General features: G+C 36.9%; 1 protein-coding gene across 4 annotated transcripts in view; it reads left to right on the plus strand.

Moving 5' to 3' along the window:
* Positions 1 to 22251, plus strand: part of FRY (FRY microtubule binding protein) — a 267764-nt gene that overhangs the window by 104880 nt on the left and 140633 nt on the right. For all 4 annotated transcript variants that reach the window (XM_028837192.2, XM_028837194.2, XM_077974167.1 and 1 more), the window contains exons 11-16: positions 118 to 219; positions 10391 to 10494; positions 10955 to 11063; positions 12849 to 12935; positions 18896 to 19067; positions 20659 to 20791. In XM_028837192.2, coding sequence (XP_028693025.1) covers positions 118 to 219; positions 10391 to 10494; positions 10955 to 11063; positions 12849 to 12935; positions 18896 to 19067; positions 20659 to 20791 — 707 coding nt within the window. The remainder of the gene's footprint in view (positions 1 to 117; positions 220 to 10390; positions 10495 to 10954; positions 11064 to 12848; positions 12936 to 18895; positions 19068 to 20658; positions 20792 to 22251) is intronic.

Genomic DNA, 22251 nt, shown 5'->3' on the forward strand with positions numbered 1-22251 from the left:
TGTTTCTTGCCCACAGAGCCCCAGAGGGAGATGGCAAGGTAGTGGGTACAGAGAATGTATGTTACCTGGTTTGTTGAAATATAAATTATCCTGTGACCTCCTCTCTTTTCTCCTCAGGCCTTGTACCCTCTGGTGACCTGTTTGCTCTGTGTCAGTCAGAAGCAGCTGTTCCTGAACAGGTGGCACATTTTCCTCAACAACTGCTTGTCCAACCTTAAAGTTAGTATTTGTCAGCTCAAAAACGATCTTTTTAAAACATTTACATAGTTTTTAGGCTGGTCGGTGTGCTTCTGGAAGTGACTCCTGATGTTTGCCAGGGGAATTGTCCTATACTGGTGGAATAATGAAAAAAATATTAATAACAGTTCTTATTAAATACAGTCAATTTTAGAAAGTGACTAGGAATAAGATAAATCACTTCAGATTTGGGAAAAATAAATCTGTTCTAGCAAGGATCACTTTAAAAGTAGAATTAAATGTTCCTTTATATGCATCCATTGTCACATTTTATCTAAATGATTTAAAAATAGAATAAGGGCCACATTCAGCTAATAGAAGCATGCGCCTTGATCTCAGAAGCTCACTTATGCCTTTTCCATCCTTCCTCTATCCCCTTCAGTCTAGGAGAATGTCTCTGGGGCAGAAGCTCCAGTCTGTGGAAGGACTGACCTAGCCACAGAGAGTACCTCTTCCTTGTCACTGTCATTTGTGATTCTTGAAGGTATCCTGTTCAAGCCACATGGCAGTCAGTCCTAAGCATTCACTGTTTCCAGCAATACACCTGCAGCACAGGTGCTGGGTGACGTGAGGAATCAAGTCATGGTGCCTGTGGCTCAAACAGCTGTAATGATTAGCTTTAAAATGGACTTTATAACTTAAAAGTGGCGAATATGCTTTAAGTTTTAGTAACCTATTGATAAAAGACAGTGAAATGAAAACTATCCCTAATATAAGTGCAAATAGGATGTATTTTTGACAGTTGTCCTTGTTCGTGTCCAAAGATGTGATTAAATTTCTTTTACCAGTTTGATATTAGCTGCTTTTGAATTTTAAGAATATACTTAGTTATAAAATTTTGTATGTGCTTATACACATTGCCTTTTTTTTTTTCTATGATGCTTTAATTTGGTGAAGTAGTTAAGATTAATTATATTATTTTGGCATTTACCATAATTACACAATAATCTGCATTAGAGCTGTTTTAAGCACCAACTATGAGCTGGCTCTGAAAGCTGATTGTGAAATCCAAGATTAGAATCATTCATTTTCTTCAAATTGGCAGTGAAATATAATAGCAGTGGATAGCGAGTTAAGCTTTTAAGTACTCTGAAAAAATGAAATGCTTTTCAGGGTTATCAAGTGTTATATAAAGGCCACTTTCAGGTTTTGTTGTTGTTGTTGTTTGTTGCTTTTGTTTGTTTTTTGTTTTGAGGATCTGTCATATAACTCTTAACGTGTCATTTGTTAATTGGTCCACTTTTAAGTTATCCAGCTGTTAGTTCATTAAATATTTTTTTCTATTACATTTTCCACAGATGGGAAATGGTCACTTTATTGAAAACAGAGAGGGGAATTATTGAGAGTGTTATAGTGCAGTTTTCTGTATATTCTGTGTTTAATGTGTCTGGGTTTTTGCTTGGAATTACAATAATATTTTTCATGACAATCTATTGCTGTGGCCACAGAGACCCCAATTTTTTGTCTGAACTTGTTTTTGAAACATAGCAGAGCATGTTTGGAACTTACTTTGGAACTTAATTACTTCAAAGTTAGAATGTTGCTTACAGCTGTAGTCAAACCCCACCAGAAAGATTTAATACGAGGGTTATATACAGCCCCAGAGAGGAGCAGGCCTGGGCACTGACAGTATTTCTCTGTGCAAACATTTCAAGCACTCAGATTTCTAAGAGGCAGTAAGGCCAGAAAGAGCATGTAGAGTGAATGCTGTAGAGACTGAACCACATTCCAGAATTCAGTCCAGCAGGGACTTAGGTAGTGTCCACTGTGTGAGGTGCTAGGGAAAGTGCTGAAAGTGGGAAGGAGGGGGAAAGCAATTCTGTAAAAACTAGATTAGAATAGAGTCCCTGTCCTTGACAAGCTTAGAATTTCATTGGAGGATATGTAATGAAGTTTCAAAATGCGTGATGCAGACAGTGAAGGATGTAAAAGGTAGGAGTAGAGAGATACCTGTGAGAGTTGTGGAGGTCATATACCCCACGAATCATGAAAGAAGTGATTAGACAAAGTAAGGCAGAAAGGCAGTGATATTTTATGGGTAATAATCTATTTGAATTCACTACCTCAAGGCTAAAAGATATAAAAAGATCCTTGGTAAGATAAAAATGAAATAAAATTGTGTCGCATATATTTACAACTAAACCTAGTAGGGATTTGAATGGGACCATTTAAAAAATGTTATTAATATTCAGAAAACCTTCCAAATCTCCTCTTAAGTCCTTAGTAAGGAAGAAATACCTGAGAAAAACTAACACAGCTTCAGAGATATTCTTCGTCTTGAATTGCTACAGTATTTTATGGGATTTAGAACCAATTCTGCCATTTCCTAAGTGACCACCAAATCAACCCTTCCCCCACGCACCTTCCCGCACCCTTCCCTGCCTTCCTTACCCCTCCCCAGCCACAGATGCTTTAGGATAGTGAACCTCGCATCTGAATCCCACACGCTGACCTTGGTAGTCACCTTTGATGTATTCTGTAGAGGTGAGCCATCAGGGGCAGCATGGCAGAGCAGAGCAGAAGTGTGCGTGAGCATGAAAACCTGCCCGCTTTCATTGTAAACAAGCTCTCAGGGTCAACACTCACTTAATGTCGATGCCCTGGTTTATTCCCAGCGTTAGTCGGTCAGAAGCAGGTTGCTTTGGGAGAACAGACTTGAAATCTTTAATATTTCCACTTAATTAACTTAAGCATCTATTAGTAATATTCCATTATAAACTGATGAGAAACGTATAGCACCCTTTCACTAAGACATTCACATCTTTCAGGAACTCTTGGTCCGTGGTGACCAATACTTTTTTCTTCCATGTATTTTATGTCAGAATCTGAACATATTGTGCTACAAAAAAAATGCATTCCCTTCACATCTACCATACACCACCTAATTCTGACAAAAGGAAATATACTTTGTGAAATTGATTTAATAGTACTTTTAAAATGTTGAGTCACCATTTACAAATGAGAAAAAAATTAAAAATTTAAAAATTAAATAAAATGAAATTATCATGTTCATAATAGCTATGTGCTAGTTTCTTATCCTTCAAAATAAAATGAATTGGGAGAATTTCAAAATTTCTTATATTTTATAAAAATGAATGTAATATACCAATGAGACCCAAATTATAATTTAAAAAAGACAGAAAAGAAACCTCAGAGGTTAAGAAGTGCATTAATTATATGATCCATAATAATAACAATAGCCCTCATTCACTGGAGATACATTATGAGCAGGCGAGTGGCAGGGGCTTCATATACATTGTTGTGGGTATCATGGCAACGCCACAGGCTACACTGAATATTCCCTATGCTTTCATGAATGTTGTTTATGTGTTTCTAAATATTTTGCTCAGATAGCAATACTGAGGTTAGACATGATTCAGTTTAGTGTCAAAGTTGGAGAAACCAAAGTACAGAATGAGAAAGAATACTCCTTTTTTCTCAGGGAGCACTTATGCTAGGACTTAAATCCATTCAGTCAGTTACCAACAATTCTTTACAAGTAGTCGACCAGGCACAGTTCTAGGTACTGGGAGTAAGTGATGAGTAAGACAGTAGCACTCCCTGGTCTCTTAGACCTTGTAATTTAGTGCAGGAGACAGACCAACAAGCAAATAAATAAATACATGAGGAGGAAAAAAAAAACAGATAATGATAACTGCTCTAAAGGAGCATAAACCTAATAGATATTATAAACCTAATAGACATTATGCTTTAAAGGAGCATAAACCTAGTAGATATCATAAACCTAATAGATATTATGATGGAGAATGATGCATTCAGGGAAGGCAGGCAAGGGAGGTACAAGCAGGGTATTTGATTTCCAGTAAAAATCTCAAAACAAGTGTGGTTGCCATAAATATATTTGATGAAGCTTGTGTATAGCACTTCAATATGTGTATGTAATAATTGCAATAAAGTTTGAATGCTTTTTTCAAGTTTTCACATAATAGTAAGGTTATTAATGTTATCTTGTAAGTGGAGACATTGAGTAATATATTAAAGATTCCACAATCATTGCCTGAATTAATTAAAATATATGGCATTTATTTTAAAATGACTACTTTCTCTTTTAAATACCAAATTTAAATGGTGTAGTATTAGCTATTTTAATTATTAATTTTCAAGATATAGTTATTCTGCTTTACTGTTAATCTCATTTCTATAATCTCGAGAAAATCTGTTTCAGATCTACCAAAATAGAGACACATTTCAAAGATTCCAATAATGCACATAAACTGGACCTAAAAAATTAGTAATAAGATGACGAGCACGTTATTTTCCATGAATGCCTTATTTATCCAGCCATTCAATAGAAAAATAACTGCCGTAAAAATGTTGTTATGATAATTTTAGAGATTATCCTAAACTGTAGCAATAGGTTATTTGGATAATATACAGTCATCAAACCCGGTGAATCATAATCAAAGTAAATTGATTCAAGTATCAGAAATGTCAAAAAGATGGAAAGTGTTGGCTGTGATATGCAAAGAAATATAACAAAGACATAGATTTACTTAGATGGCTTTCTCTTTGAAATGGAAGAGAAAACTAGAAGGTATTTTAAGTGTAACAAAATTAGTAGATGACTAAAATTATCTATCTCACTAGGTCTTTACCTTAACATACATAAGAATCCCTACAGAAGCCTGTTATAAATGCACTTTCTTGAAGCCCACTTTCCAAGGTTCTGGTTCAAAATATCTAAGGTGTAGCCCAGGAATCTGCATATTTATAAGCAGCACAGGTGACTTGGTGCAAACAATCAGCTGATGGACCTTGAGTAACATTGGTCTATACCACTGATTGCATCACCAGCCAAGTTATCAGTGAATTCACTTGTCCTCTTTTGTTACCATTAACTCTGAATTGTTTTAACTAAACTAATTAAAAGCAAAATTTAAAGGAAGTAGGCATGTTATTAGATAGGCTGACACATCCCATGAAGTCAGTGACTGGCAGTGAGGTGAGATACAGCAGGTCCAGGGAAGATGTACTCTGAAGCTAGTTTCTTGTTTCTTAAACAATTATATCAGTGAACCTCAGAGCCATAATAAATGCATACCATTAATTAATTATTGGTTAATTAATTAAGGGAGATGCAGATACCAAGAGAAGAACGGTTTTTTGATCTTGAAGCAAGTATCTTTGACACAGAAATCAGTGGTTTGAGACATATGCTGAAATGTCTGCATCCTGAAAATATACATCAAGCACCTATTCTGTTAGCTGCTAAGGAAATACAAAGACAGATGAAGAAGAAGTGCTGTCCTCAAGTAGAGTAGGTATCAATAGCATATGTGTGCAGCCTCCACATAGTATTAAGTTGAAGTGGAAAATTTAAAGCTTTAAAGCCACTGAGGCCAGATTGCCTAGGTGCAGATTCTAGCACTGTCATTTATTAGCTGTGTGACCTTGGGTAAGTTATTTGACCTCTCTGTGCCTAGAATCTACACCATACATTGTTGTGAAAATTAAAATGAGTTAATATAAGTGCAGCATTGAATAAAATAAAATACCTGCTATAGCAAGCACCATTTAATACATACATTTCAATTTCTGACAAAACAATACTTATTAGAGCATAAGTCAATTCCTATCCCAGCTGTCGTTTATTAACCTGGTTTACTGTCGTTTACTTTGAGCAATTTATTGGGCCTTCTCTCATTTATAAAATCCTTCAATTGATATCTTGTTACGTGAAGGCACCTCTGAAATACCAAAATTCCATACAAGTGCAAGGTATTTATTACTGTTATTATAATATGAAAATTAGGTTCACCTACATGGCAAAGTTTGTCTTTCGTGTAAGTCCTGTACAAATTAATCTAGTTTATGCATCAAGTTGTTCAGCTACTACTCAGATTGTTTTTGTTTTTGAATACTTTCTGGTTTTGTTTTTAATATATAACCTGCTGTATGGTAGTCACTGAGGACACAAAAATGAGCAAATCAGAATGCCTGGAGCTCACTGTCTGGTAAGAAACATTCAAGTAAAGGATGTCTATTTCCTGGAAAACAGAGAGCAGGGGCACTTGGTAGCCTCTCCAGAGGATTGGGACAGGAGTAGAGGGGCAGGGGAATATAATAAGAGGAGGTGTCACCTAATCGAATTTAAGTTCTCCAAGTAGACAAGGGTAGGAAGGCATTCCAGGCATGCAGGGAATTGCAAAAGGGATGTTGCAGTGCAAGGTTCACCTACCACAAGGCAGAGGCAGGAAGTGGTACAAGGGAGCCAGGTCACAAAAGGCCCCTCATGTGCCATATTATGAAATTTGGACATTGTCCAGTAGGTGACTAGAAGCCACTTAAGTCTTTAAATGCAGGACTTTAAATGCAGGAAAGTAAAAAAACATGTTTGTATTTTTAAGAATATCATTTGTGCAAGAATGGAAGAGAGGCCAGAAAATCCATTTAGGATGCGGTTGCAATGATGTAATATCATCTTGAAATGCTAAAAACCAATTTACAGTACATAATCCACAGAGAGACTAAAACCTAAGTTTGCCACTTTGCTTTTCAGTGCCTATGGAAGGAAAAATAATCTCAGAAGTGTTCTTAAGAGTGAAAGACTATTGGTCACAATAAGATGCAAGAAAAATGGTAGACAAGAGGGACAGATCAAATATTTTAAAGAAGTTGAAGTTGACACAGAAGACACTAATGTCAATCACTTAAACTAGAGATTTCGGTTATGGTCTACAGTGAAATTGAGATGATACGTGCTTTCCTCATCGTGATTCACAATGAGAGATAATGTATATGAAAGAATTTCAAATGATACGCTATGCAAATATAAACTGTTACATATATTTTAAAAAAGGAAATTCGCAAAGGAAAAGATGTTTCTACTAGAAGAGAAGCTCCCTAAAGGCAGGGGCTACATTGCCCTTGTTTGCTGCTGGATTGCAGGTGTCTTCTACATAATAATACCACAGGCAGATACAGCGTTAAGTACCCTATGTGCATTAACTCATTTAACTCTCATACATTCCTGTGATGGAGGTAGGATTATCATCTGCATTTCCCAGACAGGGAAAATCAGACCCACAGAGATTAAAATGCTTTTGCTAGGTCACACAGCTAATAAATTATAAGGCAAGAATGGATTCAAACCCAGGCAGTCTGTGTGTGGAGTCTGCTTTTAACCACCATGTAAGTACACCATAGGCATCTGCTGATTTGGACCAATTGGAAGACGAGTAGTCAGAAGTTTTGAAATTTTTAAATGATCGAATATTTTAAATGCAACTTTACTAGTTTCAAGCCCCCTTTAAGTAACTAAAACATTTGACAAATTTTACCTCTTATTTTAACAGGCAAAAAAAAAAACCTTCTACATAAATGTGTGCTTCTAAAAAGCCAGGGTTTTTTTTTTTTTTCTCCATGAAGCTAAACAGCTATAAAGTTCATCTAGAAGAATAAACATGCAAGAAAATCTTGGAAACTGCTAAAAATTAAAAAAAAAAAAAAGCAATGGACTATATAAAGTAGGCCATACTAGATATTAACACATTATAAAACCTGAATAATTAAAATGATGTGGTATTAATACTTGAATACACAAGACTAGTAGAACAAAAAGAAATGTAGAACAGACCTAAATGTATATGGAAATTTAGACTTTTAGAATAATGACCACCCTAAAAAGTTGTTAGACTACAAAGACTATGAAGTCTATCTTTCCTAAATCTAAAAATTTCTCACTATAGCCTTTCCTATAGAATTTATTTATGTGGATCATCTTTATTCAGTAACAGTTTAAAGATAAACTTTATCCCAGATCATTTCTAAACAATTATGAATTCTATAAAAATCAGTACCTAAATTATCTACACTAAGAAAAGAGAACCATATGACTAAATAAATGGAGATAGACAAGTAATATAAAGACAAAAGACCTATCAGAAAGTTAAGATACTGAAAGACTGGTTAGCAAACATTCATTGACCCCATGCAGGAAAGCAGAAATTTTAATAGATCTTAGGGGTAAATAATGCCACCTTTTTTCAGAGAATCTATCATTTATGTGGGAGCTGATGTTTAAACAAGGTCCCCCCCACCATAGGTAAGGAGTTGAAGGGCTATGCTAGAGGTGTGTATGAGAGTCAGGGGACACTCAGGAGGAAATAATTAGTTTTAATGGGCTGGGATTTAAGACATCAGGGAGGAACAGAGAAGGCTTCACAAAGGAAAGGACATCCAAGCCCACTATAAAGAATGAACAGGGTTCACTTGGGAGAAAAGAAAGATTCAGGAATGGGGGTGGAAGGGCATTTCTATCATGGAAATAGAATGAACATGGCCTAGCTAGGGTTTACATAGCTTGCCGGAGAGTAACAGGATGGGAGGCAGAAGAGATAGGTTAGAGCCAGCTATTGACTAGTCTGGTATGCCAGGCCAGCAAATGTTAACTTGATCCCACAGGCACCAGGGAAACCACTGATTCTGTGATTTCTATATAGAAAGGATTATAATTGGTATAAGATAGACAGTGGGGCAGGGATTGACTTAGGGAGACTGTTAGGAGGGTACTGCAGCAGTCCAGATGACAGTGCTGGGAGCCTGAGCTATAGCAAAGGAAGTGAGAATGGATAAGAGGTCCAATTCAAGAGAAATTTTGTGGATAAAATCTATAAAATTGTTTGAAAGAATGGAGTGAGAGTCAGAAGGAAGGAATTGAGGAATGAAGTGTCCACGAGATGATGAAACCCACACTCTCCTCTCTGACCGATTTTTTTAATGCCTGGGTGCCCACAACTGGTCTCCCTGCCTCTGCTCCATTCCCCATGCTGCAGACATTGGACTTCCTCTGTGGTATCTCTGATCTCATTGGCTGCCTGTCACCATCATGAGCTTGTTCTCCTCATGAAAGGTGCCTCATGTGACCCCTGCTTTCCTCTCAAGCCTCACCAGCTACTGCTCCTTCACTTGGCCTTGCAGTGGCCCTTCACCAGCATACAAAGGATTCCCAGGCTCCAAAACAGGAGCCCGTTGCTCCTCCATTTCCCTCAGGTTCCATGTGCTCTTGCCTCTGCCTACATACCTCCCCCTCCCAACATTTTTTTTTTACACCTTTCCAAGTATCTAGGGCCACAAACCGTGGCAGGCTCAGCGTAGTAACTCAAATGTGTGTGCATTATGAATGAGTACAACAAAAACGGATTTAAGGTTCATCTGAGTTTGTTGTTGTTGTTGTTGTTGTTGTTGTTGTTGTTGTTTTGAGACAGAGTCTCTCTCTGTCGCCCAGGCTGGAGTGCAATGGCGCGATCTCGGCTCACTGCAACCTCTACTTCCTGGGTTCAAGCAGTGCTCTGCCTCAGCCTCCCAAGTAGCTGGGATTACAGGCACCCGCCACCACGCCCAGCTAATTTTTATATTTTTATTAGAGACCAGGTTTCACCATCTTGGCCAGGCCGGCCTCGAACTCCTGACCTCGTAATCCACCTGCCTCGGCCTCCCAAAGTGCTGGGATTACAGGCATGAGTCATCTTAGTTTTTATATGCTCCTGGAATCCTTTCCTGACCCCATTCCTTGAGTTTGCCATGTGTTGCCCTTCTTCCTATCCTCTAGCTTCTGTCCCTACCAGTTTTTCATACTGTTGTAGAGTTGATTCCCATCCCCCAAAGACTGTGAACATCTTAAGGGAAAGGATTATCTTTTGTCTCTACATCTCAGGTTCTAGCATAGTACCTAGTACACATTAGTCTCAATAAATATTGGAGGGTAATCAGATGGGATGGGGATGGGGCTGGGGCGGAGGCGTTGGAGAATCAAAACAATAAGGGTTTAAAAGAACATAATCAACAATAAAAAGAACAGACTGATTCTCCTATTGGTGCTAAAGAATTTGGGTTCCCTAGGGCTGGAGGGAGAAGATAATCTCTTGAGTACTCACCTTGGCAAATGAGAAAGTGACATGGCTTTCCCCAGAATTACTCTGTCCCACCATTTATATGCCTCCTCATGGATGATTTATCCTATGAGCATTGAGAGGCCAATACCCTGTAAGTTCCAGATGATGCAGTGTGCCTTGTGAGTACCCAGCCATCCACCTGGAGCTTGCCTTTTCCAGGCCTTCAGAGAAGAGCCATCTCTGGAACCTCAGACCTCGCTATTTACATCTGCAGTCTTACATCTTGGTTTCTGTTATAGAACAAAGACCCCAAGATGGCTCGAGTTGCACTGGAATCTCTCTACCGATTACTTTGGGTTTACATGATTCGAATTAAATGTGAAAGCAACACAGCTACTCAGAGGTAAGGATTTGGCTTGTGTCAATGGTAACCACATCACTCAGCCACTGCAGAGGGTGCTTTTATTACTACCTGTGCTAACTCAACTAGAAGCTATTCAAAGCTGACAGTTTCTAAAATATCTACGTCCTAAGGAACATTTTCAGGCTTTCCATAGTCATTGGCTCAACACCCATTACAAAAGCTCCAGCCTCTACCAGGATCAACAGGTTCCACTTCCAGAGTTGCATTTGCCACTTTAACAAAAAAAAAAAAAAAAAGCCTATCATCTTCCATCTGCTCTTAGTTTTCCAGAAAAACTTTTCATAGAGTAATTATGCTAATGGAAAGGGGTGAGGTGGTTTGTTTTCTTTTTCTGAATTCTCTCTGATACTTAGATAAGATGAAACATCTGCCATTTTCTCTTACAGAACTGGAGCTCAGCCAATCTTGCTTGTTTTCTCTTTTCCCCCTTATCTTTCAGCCGACTTATAACCATCATCACCACACTTTTCCCCAAAGGGTCCCGTGGTGTGGTGCCAAGGGACATGCCTCTGAACATCTTTGTGAAAATCATCCAGTTCATTGCCCAGGTAATGGAGAAGATTCTGGTGGTGGGAATCTTCTAATGGTTTTTAAGCAGCCAGCCTCCTTCTTATGAAGTACTAAAAGATGGAAAGTCTAAATTAATATCTTACGTGTTTAGACTTCTGAGAAAGGTTTAAAGTGTTTTCACACACAGCCTATTCTTTTGCTTCAAAACAAGTTTTGAGTTGAGTACATCAATTGTTTTCAGCATCTGATAAATGAAGAAACAGAGACAGAGTTTAAGTGGCTCATCTGAGTCACAAAGTCTATGAATTAGTAAGATTATCTTGACTCTTCACCTCTGTTTTTTTCCTGCTTCTCTGCTCTGGATTCTGCAAGTAAAGAGGAAGCAAAGGGTCTGATGTTCAGAGAAAACCAAAAGAGAACAATTTAGCAAAATGTGAGGAATAAATAATAATGTTATTTCAACCTATGAAAAAGATTTTAATAGGAATATTAGCATTTATCAAGCACTCTTTTGCCAAGAACTGTTCTAAGTGCTCTAGGTATATTAATGACTTAAAAACAGTTTCAGTAATATTAAACATAGTTTTTAATATGTAATTTACTATTTGAACCCAGGAGTTTTACTTTTCAAAACAATGGGGTAAATGGGTTTACCCCAACTTTGACCTCCTTGTGCATAGGAACAGGAAAAGACTATTATTCCAGTCCAGCCTCTGCCATGAGCCAGCTCTGTAAGCTTAAACAAGTCAGAGAACATCTTCTTTCTGTTTCTTTATCTGTAAAATGGGAATGAAAATGCTTGCCTCAGAATATCGTGTGCTTAAAAGGAAAAATAGGCATGAAAGTACTGTTGAAGTACAATTGATATTGACATAAAGTGTAAGATTCAATTCCTGCTTCACAGATGATTTGACAGTAATGTCTCTCTTTGTGTTTGGTGCAGTGAAGTAGCTCTGTAATATTTGTACTTAGGGAAAGGACATTACTTGCTCTGCAGGTGAAAGAATTAATGTAATTTTTCTGCACGTGATTATCACGTGACTGAGAATGTGCTTTGTTTATTCCGGAATATGTTGAATAAAATGAACCTGTTTTATTTATATATATATAAATAAATATGTATATATACACACATATATATACACACAGATACCTGATGTATTTTTAAATATATAAATTATATCTATATTAATTATATATACCTGATATATATATTCCTGATATATTTTTGAATGTATTAATTATGCATATTAACTATTATATGTATACCTAGTATATTATACCTGTTATACTATATATATACACACATACCCCAATATATTAAGTAACCTTAATATATCTTATGTGTTGATTACATGTCTCACATGCAGAATTGTTTGTTATAATATGAGCCAAAGGATTTGTAATGTTAGAGAGTAAAAGAAAATGATCATTTTGCAGTGATCTCTTTAAAAATGCATTTTCAAAGAGGTACAGTACAAGTAGGAAGAGTTCACAGTCTTTATAAGCCCAGATACCCCAAGCGTTTGGTTATTTGATTTGTCGGGGGGGTCTTTTGTCATTAGTCATAGTGTGGTTTAGGGGCCAATTACATATTTTGTATAATGAAGGCCTCCTTGCACACCACACAAAACAGAAGCAGCCCTACCCTCGGGTCAGATGGGCATGGTCTTCCTCCAGGTTCCTTGCAAGCCACAAAACCAAGCAGTGCCCCCCCACTTTTAGCCACCACCTGTTTGCTTGGTGCTTATTGATAAAAATAGCCATTTTATGTTGAGTTTATATTTTAACACTTTCATTTTGTGTTCTTGTTTTTACTATAGGAACGTTTAGATTTTGCAATGAAAGAGATCATTTTCGATTTTCTTTGTGTGGGAAAACCAGCAAAAGCATTCAGTCTCAACCCAGAGGTATGAATGATCCTTTTATGTACTTCTAACAGAGCATATCTTCACGGAGCCATACCTTTGCTTTGTGGCTTTGGAGAATGGGGTGAGGGACGTCTTCTCACAGAGTCTTCTATTTGTTCCTGTCAATGTCCAAATTCAGACGATGGTGGAATTTCAGAAGTAAAATTTTGGATGAATAGATTTAGAATGAAATGGTTAGATGAAAGGTTGATGTGCTACCATAATCTGTTCTTGTACAACAGAGTAATTCTTGCCCAAAGAGATAATTCATCACTAAAAGTCAGGTTGTTTTATTTGAGAAAAGTCAGTGCTTTTACTTATAACTGTTTAACAAATTTAGCATTGGGAAGTGATGAAACAGAGAAGAACAAATATGTGTAATTATAAAAACAGTGAAACAACGAAATTAAATAAATAATGTATGCACATCTGTTTCTGTGACCGCATCCCAACTCCAGGGCAGGCAGATTGTGGAGATGAGTATACAGTGGGTGTCATACACATCGTGGAGCAGTGGAGGATGTGCACATGAAAAGCACATATAATTTTAAACTTTTAAAAACACTGTCAGCCAACAAAAGTAGGCCTGGCACACTGCCTCCTTTTCTATGAGGTGGTAGAAAGAACACTGGACCAGAAGTCAGCAGAGCCAGATTTGCCACTTGCCACTTGTCACAGGCTCTGCTGCTTTTCCTAACTGTGTGACATTTACCTCTATGAACTCCAGCTTTTTCACCAGTAAAAATGACAAAATGCTTTTCTACTTCAACTCGCAGAGGAATTGTGATATTAGGAAGAGTACATTACGAACTCTTAAGAAAAAAAAGGGGGAAAGAAGACAGGGCAAGAGGGAGAGAGGAGACTGCACACCATAAAAATGAAATACATAGAGCGTTCCTATCATCTCTGTATTATCATCTGCCTCCTTCATTCTGTCAGTGGGGAAGGGGGCCCAGAGGCTGGAGACAGGCAGCTTGTTGGTAGCAGAGGGACCCAGGTCCCTGTTCGTCCCGTGCTCCCCACCACACCCCATATTCTCTTCTTGATACTAAGGTTGCCACATAATCTGGGAACAGCACAAAAGTCCAAAAATGGGAGTTTCTGTCTGGTGTCCAGTGACCTCACAGGCTTCTGGAATGACTGCAGCCAGGGTCTCTGGGCCAATGGGAGGGGGTAGGGCCAGTGCCAAACCAGAGCCTTTTGGCTGGAAGGAGGCCCAGAGCTATACAGTGAAGAGCCTTCTCTTGCTGGGAAGGTTCTCAAGACATTCTTCAGTTCTTAGCAGTCATGGCTCTACTGTCTTTAACAATCAGTTCTCAGAATTACTGGATTACTTGTCTAAAAAGGACATGTTAAAAGCTACTACCATCATTATCACTGTCTATAAAATGTTTTCTTGGTTCTTTTCTCAAACTCCTCATTCAGTCAGTGCTTAATTAGTTAACCTCTCTGCGTAGAGCAGTTGGAACCGTGATTTAAGAAAAAATACCAATGGGAGTAAATATTTGGTTATCTTCTTCCATTTCTCATGATCTTATAGATTTATGAAATAATGCATTTATCAGTAGTTGGTAATTATAAGCCCAAAGGCATACCCATAACCCTACTCAAAAGCAGACAGGAGGACAGCATAGTCTGCAAAGCAGATGTCATACACTCGATGAAACACGCTGTAGGGCATTGGTTCTCAGGAAACCAGTTCAGATTGGGTCTTAAATAATATTTTCGAAGTAGCTTGTGGAACAAGGCCTGGAGATCTAAAGGATTATCTTACTGTAAAGTTTATGCTGTGCCACCCCTCAGCTCTTCAGTAATTTCTAGGTAATTGCCTTGTTTTGGTGCACACTTACATGACCTTCTCTATCCATCCTCATCGTCATGAAGACTTGCTGGTCTGTGAGAAGAGTTTCTTGGTCATCAATTTCTGTGTTTTTCCTTGACCTACAATAGCGTGAAGCCAGAGGTCTTATGCAGCGCTAGCGGCAAGAAGAAGAAATAAAAGCATATAGATTGGAAAGGAAAAAATAAAATTGTCTTTATCACAGAGAACATGATTATTTATGTACAAAAAAACCTAAGGAAAACCTACTAGGACTAATAAATGATTTTAGGAAGTTTGTAGGATACAAGAGAAATAAAATCAATATATTCTAGTTGTGAAGAATTAGAAATTGAACAATTTACAGTAACAATGAAAAACAAAATACTTAGCACGAAAGCTGACAAAATATGTGCAATATTTTAATACTGAAAATTACAAAATACTGAGAGAAATCAAAGAAGACCCAAACAATGAAGAGAAATAACTGTAGATTGAATTACTCAGTGTTAACAACAAGAGGTCAGTTGTCCCCAAATTGATCTATGTAGATTAAACTGAAATCTCAATAATAATAAACCCAATTAAAATCTCTATACCTTTTCTGTAGAAATCAATAAGCTGATACTAAAATTTATATGGAAAATCAAAGGAACTAGAATAACCAGCATCATTTAGTAAAAGAAGAGTAAAATTAGAAGACTAGCATGGCCTGATTTCAGGACTTACTGTAAAGTTGTATAGTGATCAAGGCAGTGTAGTATTGGCAGAAGGATGAATATAAAAAACAGTTGAACAGAATAGAGAATCTAGAAATAGACCAACACATATAGGGTCAATTGATTTTCAACAATGATTCTAAGTTAATTCAGTGGATAGAAGATAATCTTTCAAATAAATGATGGTAAACAATTGGATATCCACCTGCAAAATATTGAACCTCAGCCTATAATTTGCACTGTGAACAAAAATTAACTCAAAATGGATCATAAACCTAAATGTAAAACCTGATACTATACATCTCCCAGAAGAAAATTTTCATGACCTTCAGGTGGGCAAACATTTCTAGGACATAAAAATCATAAACTATACAAGATAAAAGTTGATAAATTGAACATCAAAATTAAAAATGTCTGTACTTCAAAAAACAGTTAACAAAGTGGAGAGCCACAGACTGTGAGAAAATATTTACGAAACTCATCTGACAAATGACTTCCGTCTGATTATGTAGAGAATTCCCACATTTCAATAATAAGAAAATAACTCAGTTTTTTAAATGGGCAAAAGGAACAGCATCTTCACCAAAGAAGAGATACAAATGGCTAATAATCTCATGAAAAGACATTCAACATCATTAGTCATTAAGGAAATTCAATTTAAAACCAAAATGAGATGTACTGGGGAGGAAAAAGAGCAACTAGAACCTCATACTATTCTAGTGAGATTACAAAAAGGTACAACCACTTTAGAAAAGTATGACAATTTCTTTTTTTTTTTTTTTTTTTTTTTTTTGAGGCGGAGTCTCGCTCTGTAGCCCGGGCTGGAGTGCAGTGGCCGGATCTCAGCTCACTGCAAGCTCCGCCTTCCAGGTTTACGCCATTCTCCTGCCTCAGCCTCCCGAGTACAGGCGCCCGCCACCTCGCCCGGCTAGTTTTTTGTATTTTTTAGTAGAGACGGGGTTTCACGGTGTTCGCCAGGATGGTCTCGATCTCCTGACCTCGTGATCCACCCGTCTCGGCCTCCCAAAGTGCTGGGATTACAGGCTTGAGCCACCGCGCCCGGCCTTTTCAAGATTAAATGTATACTTAACCATATGACTCAGCAATTCCATCCCAAGGTATTTTTCGTAGAGAAAACCAAACACATGTTCACAAAGGTTTTGTGCAAATATTTATAGCAGCCTCATTCATAACCACTGAAAATAAAAAAGTGACTCATGTGCAAACTCCAGTGAATGGCTGAACAAATTGTGAATCATCAATACAGTGGATACTGTTTAGCAATAAAAATGAACAAACTGCTGATACTTGGAATAACATCTCAAAAGCACCGTGCTCAGTGAAAAAAGCAAGATGTAAAGGCTATGTACTGTTTGATTCCATTTACATCAAGGTAAATGAAAAAGGTAAAACTATCGGTGGAAATTTGACAAAGTTTGTCATGTGCTTGGGTTAGGAGCTAAGACTAACTGCAAAAAGGCACAAGGGACTTTCTGGGCATGGTGGAAATATTTTGGATCTTGATTCTGTTGGCGGTTACCTGACTATGTATGTTTCTCTAAACTCAAGGAACTGTACAACTAAAAGGAGCGACTTTTAGTACATGTAATTTATATCTCAATAAACTTGATTTTAAAAAAAATAGAGTGGGGATTCTGGCTTACAATAGATATTTGCCATCGGCAGCTTTTCACGCCTTTTCTTTAATTCTCACAATAGCCCTATATGATTGATAGGTATTACTATCCTCATTTTACAGAAAGGAAGCTGATACCTGGACTTGGAAAAGTTAAGTAATTTTCCAAGGCCAGACAAATAAAAGGGAGAGGTGTGATGCAGAACTATATGAAATTTTTAAAAAAAGAAATTATTTTTGAAGTTAACTTCAAAATGTGTGTCCCAAACTATCCCATCTTATTTCTGCCCTTAGTGTTGTCCAGGGAAAAGGAAAACTTAGAGAACTGACAAGGATGATTGCTAAATTGGATAATCCACTGGCATATAATTAAGGCTTGACCACATGTGTCATCCCACAGTTATTATATTAGTACTGCATCTGCTGAATTGACCATTTTATTTTCTTATCCACAACATTACTGTGTCTTGAGAGACACACACAAGCCTAGAAACATCTCATAAAAGAACTGTCAAAAGAGGGAACTAATGGGCTTTGATACACAGATTATTTTTTAAAGTAATACTCTTTCATTCTAGAAAATGGAGAAAGCATATCATTTTAAGGCCAAAAAATCATAAAGTACACATTGAATTGCTTATAAATGGGCCAGAGAAATGTTTACCAAGTCCTGGTTGAATTATGACAGCTCCTTAAAGCTTGAATAAATTATTTTAAAATGAATAGAAGTCTATGTTACTTTATGTTATAAAATGTAATCGTGTTCTACTAAATAGGTGATTCAGGCAAACCAGATTTAGATGCAAAGCTTCCCACTATACTTTAGTTTCCTCGCGTGAAAAAATGAGAATACCTTACCCTGAGAAATAGGAATACCTTCCTTATATGGCTGTGTTAAGGATGAAAGTTAATGAGCAGTTCTGGATATATTTTAGGGACTCAATAAATTGTAACTAATTCTTTTCATCAGTCCTAGTAATTGTCATTGTTTTCTTCCGTAGGTAGTAGTATACTTGGGGAACTTACTACTTCATGAGGTTTAAAAATATTGGTGTAAAGGTTTCACACATGGCTGTTTAATGGAGTACAGATGTTTAGGTACCTTCTGACCTTTGAAGATGAGCACTAGGGGAGAGCATCTGTCTTACTGAGCTGTCTTTCAGGTCCACAGTTGTGCCTAAGGAAGATCTGTCTGGCCCACAATCACATTTCTTCTTACACTCCCGTGTGTTTTCATCAGTAACAGGTTCTGTGGCGTTGAATTTTTAAAATTTATTCTCAAACTTGCTGGCTTTTGTAAATCAGAAGTCAGGACCTGCAGTTGAGAGCAGGCAATGTTCATTTTATGGTTCCCATTTGGATCTCTGGGTGTTTCCGTTCAGTCTTTGTGGGCTAACACATGTGGTGCCTCCCTTCTTCCAGGAGACATGTAAGCCTTTATTTACCTCAGTTTTCCTTAGTTACACCTGCTCCAGAGGATGAGGCATATCTTTTAGAGATACACCCAGCATTCCCCTCAACTGAATATAGTACATGACCATCTCAAACATGCCCTCCACATTTGGTGAAATCCCCCGTGTTGTTTTCTTATGATGCAGCAACAAAAAACAGTGACAGAAACTTAATTTTATTTTCATAAGATTGCCCTACACTCTCGTGCCTTTTAAATTATTTTCTTATACTAATCTACATGCAATTCAATCTTAACTCTCTGAAAGACTTATGGATGTATTCCACTACAATAATTGGGCCTTTCCTTTTGTCATGAAATTAATGTCTCTTACAGAGAATGAACATTGGTTTACGGGCATTCTTGGTCATAGCTGATAGCTTGCAGCAGAAAGACGGGGAACCTCCCATGCCAGTTACAGGAGCCGTTCTTCCTTCAGGAAACACATTGAGAGTAAAGAAAACATATTTGAGTAAAACGCTAACTGAAGAGGAAGCCAAAATGATAGGTGAGTTTCAGAGTGCATTAGAACTAAGCCTTATTAAGCCCTTAAAATGACCAGTAGATATTTAACTTTAGTGAGATGCACTTTTGAAAAATCTTTATAGAAGTAGGTGATAAGACATTCCAACATTAATTGTTTTGATTGATTCATGCTGTGTTTTGTTTTACTGCTCTTTAAACTTTTCAGAACTTCCTGGTAAATATTTTGCCATTTAAATGTTAGACTTTTATCTACGGTCTTTTTAAGCCTCTAATATTGATTAATACATTTTTCAGTAAGCTTCCAAGACATCTGTGTGTTTTACTAGATAATCCTGTTTATCAATTCATTCATTCATCTCCTTCTTTTTTTCTTTAGTTAAATTAGTTTAACATGTATTTTAAACATGCCAAATCTCACAACACACATCAAGTTATATTGTGGATTTAGACTACATGAGATGATTTTCTGATTTAACTATCTTATCTAAAGAGGTGATTTTTTTGCATTTGTTCATTTGTTACCAAGTACCTAAATGTAGACACCTACTACAAACTTTATTAAGATAGTTACTGGATTCTACAGACCTGAGGGAAACACAAGGAAACTTTTTGCTTTGAAATATTTCTCTTTAGTTATGCAATGTTTAAATGACTTTTAAAAGATGTAATAGGCTGGGCACGGTGGCTCAAGCCTGTAATCCCAGCACTTTGGGAGGCTGAAACTCCACCTGAGATTGGGAGTTCGAGACCAACCTGACCAACATGGAGAAACCCTGTCTCTACTAAAAATACAAAATTAGCGGGGTGTGGTGGTGCATGCCTGTAATCCCAGCAACTTGGGAGGCTGAGGTAGGAGAATTGCTTGAACCCGGGAGGCGGAGGTTGCGATGAGCCAAGATTGCACCATTCCGCTCCAGCCTGGACAACAAGAGTGAAACTCCATCTCAAAAAAAAAAAAAAAAAAAAGATGTAATGCATGAGAATAATCATGAATAATTATTTCACTAAGGTACAAATTTCAAATACAAAGGTATTTACTTCTCATTTGTATAATTTGTATACACATTCATCTTCCAGTGTGGGACATGGACAGTGTAGTTAATGAGAACAATAAAAATAATATAGCTAAAATATGTTTTTCTTCATTTTTGAATTTATAATGTGAAGTTATTTTATTTTACTAAAAAATTAACATATATATTTCAGAGGGTCATATGGAGTTATTAAAGTCTTAACCCCAAATGAGAATTATTCTTTATTCACATAATCACTAATGATGGTGAATTTTCTTATGCTAACTAGAAACTTTAATATTCAAATTGCTTTAATTTGAATTTTGTATTTTCTTATTATTTTAACTCTTCTGGAAAATACTTCCAATTGAGTATTAGAATTCCTATAAATTGAATTTAAATGATTATCTGGTGAACACCTACTAAGTGCAAGGCACTATGCTAAAAGCTGTGCAGATGAGATTGAATCAGACAGCCCTTTTGCTCAAGGAAGTCATTGACTCCTAAGGTCTTCAGTAAAAAATGTTATAGAGGATGAATAAATCAGGATATCCTTTGACAGATGCAGTTGAAGGTATAACTATAATGCATGTTTTTCAGGCATGTCCTTATATTACTCTCAAGTACGAAAAGCTGTAGACAACATTTTAAGGCACCTTGATAAAGAAGTAGGAAGGTGTATGATGCTGACTAACGTACAGATGTTAAACAAAGAACCAGAAGACATGATCACGTGAGTACAGTAAAGACTAAGTTATCAATGAAAGATTAACCAGAAGACACAAGTCGAGAGTATTCTCATTTATTCTGTATTTTGTTTTCATCTTCTTAGAGTTCTAAAAAGTAGTAAAGATAGTTTAAAAAAAACTTTCACAGTATCTGATTAACTATAAAAATAAGGTCATATCTGTGATTGATCTATTTTATTTATATCTCAAATATCGCTAGGTCAGTAAGTTAGAAAATGAGGCCCATGACTCACTGGTCCATGTTTTTCAGAAATGGCATTTTGTTCCCAGGCACCATTACAACTCATGTGACATAGTGACATCCCAAATTTACAGACATTCCATCTATATACATCTCATGACAGTTCCTACTTCATAGTTTCTGTGCGACTGTATCACAGACTGCATCACAGAAAGCATTTTAAGAAAGCATTCATAGCTTCGAATGTATTCAAATCAAGTATTCTTATCCAAAATCTGAAGATCTAGATTTACAATTAGAACTTGCATTTGCTGTTTTTGTTTAACTATGGCAGGAACTAGGATTAGGTTATAATTCTATATTTTAAGAAAGTTTGGACTTTGTTGTTGGGCTATGAATTAAATTACATTTGATAGCTGTGGCATCATTTCCAAAAATATAATTAGGTAAATTTATTCTGTCATCCATCATATTCAACTGCAAATATAAGAACTAATCTGAAGATTGTTACCTATATAGAGAGGTTCATATTGTGGTGTGCATTTTTATTGTGATAGTAACATGTACTCATGATTAAAGCAAAGGCAAAAATGCAGAATTATTTTAAATATGTATTTAGTAGAATCTAAAGTTAAAATAAAAGCCTCCTTAGAGCCCCACGTGAAATCTGCCGCCATTTCTTGGCTCAGTGTGATTCCTTCCATTCCTTTCGTTGTGTCAATATAAATGTATGTGTATACATACCTCTTTTTTTCCATGGAAGTGGGATTATACAATGCATATTATCCTGCAGCTCGCCAGTTACTCGATTTAAATAGCATGAGATGATGTTGCTTTAGACTTTTCAACCAAAATAATAGCGGAATTTATATTGACCAAGATTAGTAACATTAAAAATATTATCCACAGTTCTAGTTCTTACCTCACAAATTGCCAGATTATCTATAAACTTTCTACCTCATTTTTCCATACTTCTTGCATATATTATAGCCATTTTCAATTTATAATGTAGAAGATAGAAGAAATGCATTAGGCCAGGCACAGTGGCTCACACCTGTAATCCCAGCACTTTGGGAGGCCAAGGCAGGCAGACCACTTGAGGTCAAGAGTTCAAGACCAGCCTGGCCAACATGGCGAAACCCCATCTTTACTAATAATACAAAAATTAGCCAGGTGTAGTGGTGCACACCTGTAATCCCAGCTACTCAGGAGGCTGAGGCAGGAGAATTGCTTGAACCCGGGAGGCGGAGATTGCAGTGAGCC

Source organism: Macaca mulatta, chromosome 17, assembly GCF_049350105.2.
Source record: "Macaca mulatta isolate MMU2019108-1 chromosome 17, T2T-MMU8v2.0, whole genome shotgun sequence".
NCBI classification, from domain to species: Eukaryota; Metazoa; Chordata; class Mammalia; order Primates; family Cercopithecidae; genus Macaca; species Macaca mulatta.